The following is a 7,649-nucleotide window of genomic DNA, read 5'->3' as shown; positions in this document are numbered from 1 at the left end:
GAATCAAATTCTCTCTCATTTCAAACCTATGACAGTGAATGAAGATTATCATTTTTTCATTTATTTCACCCTATGCTTAATACACGGGGCAAGCAAAGAATGACGCGGATTGAAATGAAAGTGAAATTGATAGAAGCTGAATGAAAGTGAATGAAAATCGTCTTTCACAGATTAGAATGACTGACTATGAAACGAAATTTTCGTTTTTGAACAGGTATGATTATGAGCAGGTCAATAATAATAAACAAAAAAATGTATGTATTTACATGATCAAGATTTAGAAGAAAAAACCACATATCACTTTCTGAACTCAACCGTCCATGAAAATTTGGCACACATGCATATTTAACAGCAGCAGAAATTGGACTTGTAAATAAAATAAGACAAGTAAGTAAACAAGGAGAGTGAATAATCTCCATATCCCAAATCCACCCGCATTAAAATATTTATACTAATTACTATGACTAAAATGTTGCATCTATGGCGACAATTTCTCATTACGAGTTTAATGCGTAATTATTTAATCCACTGACTTTTTTCCACGTAGTAAATGAGCTCGGCTAAATAAGTTATGGGTGAAACAATGGACGGTGAATGGACTTCGCCAACGCACAAATAAATAATGTGTGATGTGATCCGACCCGTCATTCGAGATGATGATGATGAGCAGAGTTTCGTTTGGTTCATGTATACCTTGTATATCTTGCTTTTTGCAAAACAAACACCAAAATTTTCAGAATTGTAAATTTATCGTAGAGGTCAGATACAAACTTTAGTTTAGTTAACCATATCTTGCTTTTTGCAAAACAAACACCAACATTTTCAGAATTGTAAATTTATCGTAGAGGTCAGATACAAACTTTAGTTTAGTTAACCATATCTTGCTCTTTTGCAACACAAAGATTGGAGAAACAGTTGGGCCACCTTGTACTTATTCTACGATTCGAGAGATTTATTTTTTTCATAATCAAAATTTCTTTACCTGATGCAATTTGAGGCGGGAAAGGCGGACAAAGGTCTTCCCACATGTCTCACACTTGTAGCTCTTTCCTTTCGTATGGGTAGCAATGTGGTTCTCGACTTTCCCGATTCGCCACTTTAAATTTGTACTACTTGTGTTCGAAAATTTTGAAAAATTTCTAAATCCTGAAAAAACAAGAATTTTGAAAATTGTGAGTTAAAATTTTGAAAATTTTTTAATGTCTTAAAATTGTTGAAATTTGGAAAATTGTCTAGATCTTGAAGGAAATATGAAAAGTTGAAAAATATTGAAATATTGAGAAATTTCGAAATTTTGAAAAAATTTTATGAGAAATATCGAAAAACCTTGAGCCATTTTGAAATTTTGATAAAATTTGAAAAAATGTTGAGAAAGTCGGAAATTTTTAAAAATAAAATACTGCAATTTGGCTTGTGTAACGACTTTAGAGTATTGATAAGGATTCCCCCAAGGAATCTCAATCCCCCAAGGTTTTATTACGTCTGGAAAAGTGTATGAAGAATCCCACCGTTGCTGGGATTCGTTCAAAATTGTTCTAGTTTGCGTTAAGTGAGTTTTGAAATTGATTGCATTGAAATTGGAAGCTTTCTGCGGAACATTTTACTTTTTAAACGTTGGTTTTACACAACTTGTTGAGGTAACCCTCAATATATCTATCAATATATTCTGTTAATGTCCCACGAGGTAACGACTCTACGGCTTGAAAGTGTTTCCGATGTACGTATGTACATCTCCGCCTTGCCTTAGATGGAGAAAGAGACCGAAATAACTACATACGTAGCACTGTAAAGGAAAAGAAGACAGCGGACCGAAGAGAAGAAGAGATCTCTCCCACCATCCATCGGAGGAGGAGATCAGGGGGACGACGACGAGGATAGATTAGATTAGATTTAGTTAGGTTAAGTAGTAATTAAGGTAGTTTAGGAAATATTGAATAAAGAAAATAGTTAAAGGAGAAAACCCCGTAACAAAAGAACCATGAATCGTATTAGTGTTCTCGTTCATGAACATAAACAAGCCCACTTGTGCATCATTTCCTGGTCCTTTAACGTAAGCAGTGTATTTCACCAGGCATGAAACAGTTAATAATTAAAAATCGTAATTATTTTACCATTGGCAGTGAAACGGGTCAACATTTCGTAAATTTTTAAATAACCCTAAAACTCACGAAATTTTAGAAATTTGTCGAGTTATGAGATCCCTATTATTGATAATTTTCAAATTTTTAGAAAAAACTTGCCAACGTCAATCATCATATTTTTTAAGAAAGTGTTTACAAGTACTGATACGAATAACAACATTGAATAGCTAAATTTGTCATTTTAATGCAAAAAATTCAGTACTTTCAATATCTGAAATTTTATTTGAATAAAATAACTTACTTACGTATTGCAGGACGACCACAATTTATCTCAATTTTTTACATTAATTTTTGGCAGATTTATAAAACTGGCATCTAACTCTAACTTCTTCTAATTTCGTTCCACCAAAAATAAAATGTGGTCAAATTATGTCCTTGTAGGAAAACAAAATTCCTCCCTCAACATGCAGTTGTAGTTATGGTTAAGGGAAGAATGTAATCTAATTATTCAAATTAGGGTGAATTGTATTGTATATTCATTATTCAAATGTCTTTCCCAAATCATTGCATACAATGAACCAGTTCATCCACAATGTTCTACCTTTGGTGACATAAAATATAAATTATTTATTAACCTATTTACTGTTACTTACAAAGAAGGGTTCCTGACTGCATATCGCCACCAGGTTTCCCACTATACTTTTTACAACCTACTGGGGCCCAAGATGAATGATCCATTCACATTTCCGTGTAAAACTCATATTTGGCGCCGTATCGTGGCGCTAAGCTTTTAAAGCTGGATTTTCGACCAATTTCAAGCCTTCATAACTTTTTGAATTTTGGAGGGATTTTCAAAATTTTTTTATCAAAATGATCAGAAGAATCTAAATTTTAAGAAAAAATTGAAAAATAAAAAATAACATTTTCTTGAGAAATTTTTAGCATTTTTGGGCCGATCGCTGGATCAGCGAAATTGCGAAAATTTTCAAAAAAGTTAAAAACAGGTATTTTGATTTATTATTATTTTTTTTTATTTTTCTTTGGAGCAACATGCAAGAATGCTGCCCCCTGTTGCACGGTGGACCTGTCGAGTATGACAGCTCGAGAACGATACTGCCACCGCAATAGGTACCACAGGACGCTGACATGTCCTGTGTGCAACATCGGGCAATCCCAGCTCTCTTAAAAAACATTTAAAAACAAACCATGCCTCCTCATCATCACAAATATGTATAAATAAATATGATATAATTTGCAAACACAATCTCTTTATTTCATCCCCATTCATCCATGCCGTCATATTCACTCATTCCCCCCGCATTTGTCACATTCTTCCCTCATTCTCCGCACCCCAAACACATCCGCAAGAATGAACCCCCCCATATTTACTTATACTACAAATACTTCCATGCGTATGCCTATACGTATACCATGCATGGAACGAAGCCTATAAAAAAATCAATAATGGTCTTTTAGAAGATAGATGCTTCCTATTGTATTTAGGTAATACTCCAACATGGGGAATGATAAGATTTGTAAGACATTCGAGACATTTAGAGGTTCCATATTTCAGCTAGTTGCTAATTTGTTTATAACGGTTTACTAATATTGCAAGTCAAACCCTCGATGTAGTTTTCCCTAATCCATCCCCACAACTAACAGGAATGGAGAAACGGGATTTATTTAACAATTTAACTGGGTCACAAATGTGGCTAATCATAAATAAAATATGATTCTCCAGCACGTGTAGCCCCAATTCGTATCTATAATAATTGATTTATTGCATCATAGCCAACTGCCTTTGCACATACATGAATGGTTACATAAAATTGATAATCATAAAATAGATTATAAAGTATATAAAATTAGTCATTAAGTATTTATTGTTCGGAGGACAAATCAAAATATTGTGAAACTTTATGCCAAAACAAGAAGAGATTATTGAGTAGTTTGTCACTACATTTTGCAGAGAAAAGAGTATATGTAAAGTTGCATGGTATTTGTACTTGGGTTAAAATTCGGAAAATGAGATGCCGGGTCGGGATTGTAGGTCGCGTCTTGGATGTGGTACAGCACGTTGGAAGCGCCAGGTGGGACGGCGGCAAATTGGGAGGTATAATTATCTAAACGGGGCGATGTAAGAATTTAGTTACGAACAAATGTGGTAATGATTATTACCGCGTGTTAGAAATATGTTAGTGCATCATCGTAGTTACATATGCATACTTAATAGTTACTGAGCGGTAATAAAGTTCTTACAGGGCATTAAAAGATATAGGTGTGCCGGCCAAGTGGTAATAAATTTGATACCAGTCAGGGACAAATTTATTACCGTGGTGATAAAGTCATTTGTATTTCTACAGCGCGGTTATAATTACTGCAAATGTTATGTAGTGTAGTTGGCCGCCCTTGGAGGTGCTATGACATTCTACCATAGCGGTAATACTTTATCACTGAATAGTAACAAATATTAGAAAGATAAATCCCGCCCTGTCCCCAATATTACGGAATGGATAATAACAATTGGAGTCAATTTGTTTCCTCATGGTAACAAATTATTTGTATGCGTATATATTACCCCGTGGTAGCATGTCGTAGCTCTTACAGCGGTGACAATATTATTTTACAAGTGTATACAGGTATATTTTCCTCACCATGTACAGCACCTCCAAGAAAGAGAACGTTCACCTCATTTAGCTTTGACCATTCGATCCACTCTTGCATGTCAAGGGTCGCCTGGGCAAATCCTGCCAAGGGGTAGAGGACCTTAGCAATCGTTATGTTTATCGCGGATGCATCAAACGTCTTCATTTTCAGCTTTGTCACAATCCCAATGTACCCCGGCCCGACGCCTCTCAGTGCCCAGAAGAGGTCAGAATTGGTCAACTCGTTCGCCGTGACGAGATTGCCGGACGCCGTAACCATTTCGAACTCGACCACATTGTCGGCTGCCAAACCGTAAACAGAGTCAAAGTAGCCGACCCCTCCACCGATCGCGTTGCCCCCGATGGCCACCGTGAGACACATTCCGGCGGGAATTTACCGTTTTCCCGCGATCCACAATTTAGCGTAAATGGGCCCTAGCAAAGCGCCAGGTTCAAGATGCGCCGTAACGCCATCGTCCAACAGGGTGACGGCGTCCATTAACCGTAGATCGACGACCAAAGTGTCATTATTGCCGAACGAGAGGGCTTCATAAGAATGTCCCCCGCTGTTCGGAATCAGCGGGATTTGTTCGGCGAGACCGCATCGGACAATATTTTGAACGTCGCGGGCCGTCCTGGGGAGAAAGTAAGCGAGCGGGTAGACCTTCTCGATGCGGAGGTTCCATTGGTGGTTCACCGTGGCGTAGTAGGTCGGGTGTGAGAGGGGTGTGATGAGATCGGTCCAAGGTTCACTGCCCCCAAGAGAGAGGCAGGCTTGGAGGGGGGAATAGTTGAAAGACGTGCCGACCTGGGGAGAAATGAAACATGATTTGATGTTACGTTACCACAAAATGTGTAAATGTTACCAGAGAACCTCGTGGTTGGTATGCGCGGGATCCTTGTTGTGGGAAATTTCTGGGGTTGTATGAGACGCTGCGGCTGTAAATTTTTATAATTAGTTAGTAGTTATTTTAAAAAAGTACTCTTTAAACCTAAATGAACTGAATATACACCACAAAATTATCAAGGGTCGTGTAACAACGTGGGGCATCACACATAAATTTTTAAACCCATTCCATTCTGCAGTAGAAAGCCCAGCCCATCTATATCCAAGCACCACGTTTTCTTGTGTAAATGGACACGAAAACCATGCCACCACCGTGAGAAATGTGAACTACGAGAAGGCTGAGTTTGTACCACCACCGTCAATCAAAAATTAAATCAATTCTTCATCTCACAACTTTGCGTTTTGGCGTCCAAGTTTCACATAAAAAATATTAAGCCTGGCAACTATTCATTTTATTTTATTCCAATAAATGCAAAAAATATGTCCAGAAAATTTGCAATGTTTATAAAAAATGTGCGGAAAAAAATACAATCAATATTTGGATGGTATTGCTAATTTTTAATTAACGAATGTAAAACTTGAAAGTCGAAACCGGAGTTTGTGATAGGAAGAATTAATTTAATTCTTCGACACTGGTGCCACCTACTAATCATCAATGAAAGCCATAATTCTTCCGTCTTCTCGAAGTGGTGTCTGTGTAGCTACAGATTCTCACTGTTTCGCTACCGTATAGTCAGCCTTCTAGATATATTATATTATACTCTACTTCTATATCTATATCCTACCGCGTTAATTTCTCACAGTGCCCCAAAAGCTTTCCAGGACATGAAGCAGATAAAAAATAATTATCAGATGGTGACGACAACAATGTGTTTGTGTGGAAACTCAAATATATTTGAGTAAAATTTATACAAGGTTGTTAAATCTTGAGTAAATTTTACTCAAATTTATTTAATGTGTGGTGGTATGATAGATAGAGCGCCTTTCAGCAACAAGTTTGAAGCCAAATTGTTACTTTGCGTGTGCACTTAAATTACCGGGCCGGTGACAATGTGTGTAATGTAATGACATATGTACATACATATGTATGTTAATATTACCAGATTAAAATATTTACTTTAACAAATTACGTCTCTTCCATTGAGTAGTGTTACGACGTACCTGTTATAATGAAGATAAGCGCTGGCAAAAATATTCTAACAGTTCCCATGGCAGATAGATAAACGGCTGTGTTCTTCTGGCAAAGGGTACATAAATGAAACTAAATATTTAGAAAGTAACCCTTAAATGCTTTTGGGTTGGAACAAGTAAGTACGTATGCGATAAAAATAGTGCGGGACGGGAATAGTTTGGAAAGGTTAGAAAATTTTCCATGTCCCTTTTTTAGTAAATAGAGTCTTATGATATATATACTTACATAGATAAAGTGAGGACTCGAGAGATTCGTGGGATATCGAATTATTCCTCAAGTTTCTTAAAGGTCGGTGACCCAGTTAAAAATAAAAGGGTTCTTTTAACTTCTTGAGGAGGGTCACGTGGACTACATACATGCATAACTTCCAAGTAAATAAATAAATATATGCACACTAAATAAAGTGGTAGGAAATATAGATATGACTTTAATACCCTGGTAAAAAAGCGGCTAACTAAATTGTGGTATTAAAATGTTACCGAGTAACAGAATATTTTGATCGACTCGGTAACAATTTTATTATCACGGTGGTACAACTTTGACTCATATGTAGAGTTGTACGATGTCCTTGCCCTGGACATTTATGGCATCAGGCATTTGCCCTATATACCGTGCATTTATAAATCAGGGCATTTTGGACATTTATTTTTTACGTTTTCGAACTACAAAGTAGCATGAATGTGCGCCATCATCTGTTAGAATAAGTGAAATTGATGACCAATTTAAGTTTTCTCCTTCCAAATATTCACTTAATCTATTTTCAACTACATTTGTCGTGATTGTTGTGCGTATTAAATCGAAATCCTAGTTTGTTTAGTCATCAGTTTTTCTTAAATTGTAACTTTCCTCCAAAATGCTTAATACATATGTTGTGTGTAATTCAC

The 7,649-nt window shown here is 36.5% G+C and overlaps 1 protein-coding gene across 3 annotated transcripts; it reads right to left on the bottom strand.

Moving 5' to 3' along the window:
- Nucleotides 1-3,927: 3,927 nt before the first annotated feature.
- Nucleotides 3,928-6,805, bottom strand: LOC110856053 (xylooligosaccharide oxidase-like). Of its 3 annotated transcripts, none has more exons than XM_035856697.1 (4): nt 6,735-6,805; nt 5,601-5,665; nt 4,736-5,534; nt 3,928-4,204 (listed from the first exon to the last, which is right to left on the bottom strand). In XM_035856697.1, exons 3-4 carry the CDS (start codon nt 5,106-5,108, stop codon nt 4,038-4,040), a joined length of 540 nt encoding a protein of 179 aa, XP_035712590.1. In that variant the 5' UTR covers nt 5,109-5,534; nt 5,601-5,665; nt 6,735-6,805; the 3' UTR covers nt 3,928-4,037. The 3 variants fall into 2 exon arrangements, with proteins under 3 accessions (XP_035712591.1, XP_035712590.1, XP_035712592.1); XM_035856698.1 differs by having other exon boundaries at nt 5,593-5,665.
- Between the last annotated feature and the right edge of the window lie 844 nt (nt 6,806-7,649).

The sequence above is a fragment of the Folsomia candida genome, unplaced genomic scaffold (assembly GCF_002217175.1).
Source record: "Folsomia candida strain VU population unplaced genomic scaffold, ASM221717v1 Fcan01_Sc014, whole genome shotgun sequence".
Classification (NCBI taxonomy): Eukaryota; Metazoa; Arthropoda; class Collembola; order Entomobryomorpha; family Isotomidae; genus Folsomia; species Folsomia candida.
Note: the sequence above shows the minus strand (reverse complement) of the source record. Positions and strands in the feature narration are given on the sequence as shown.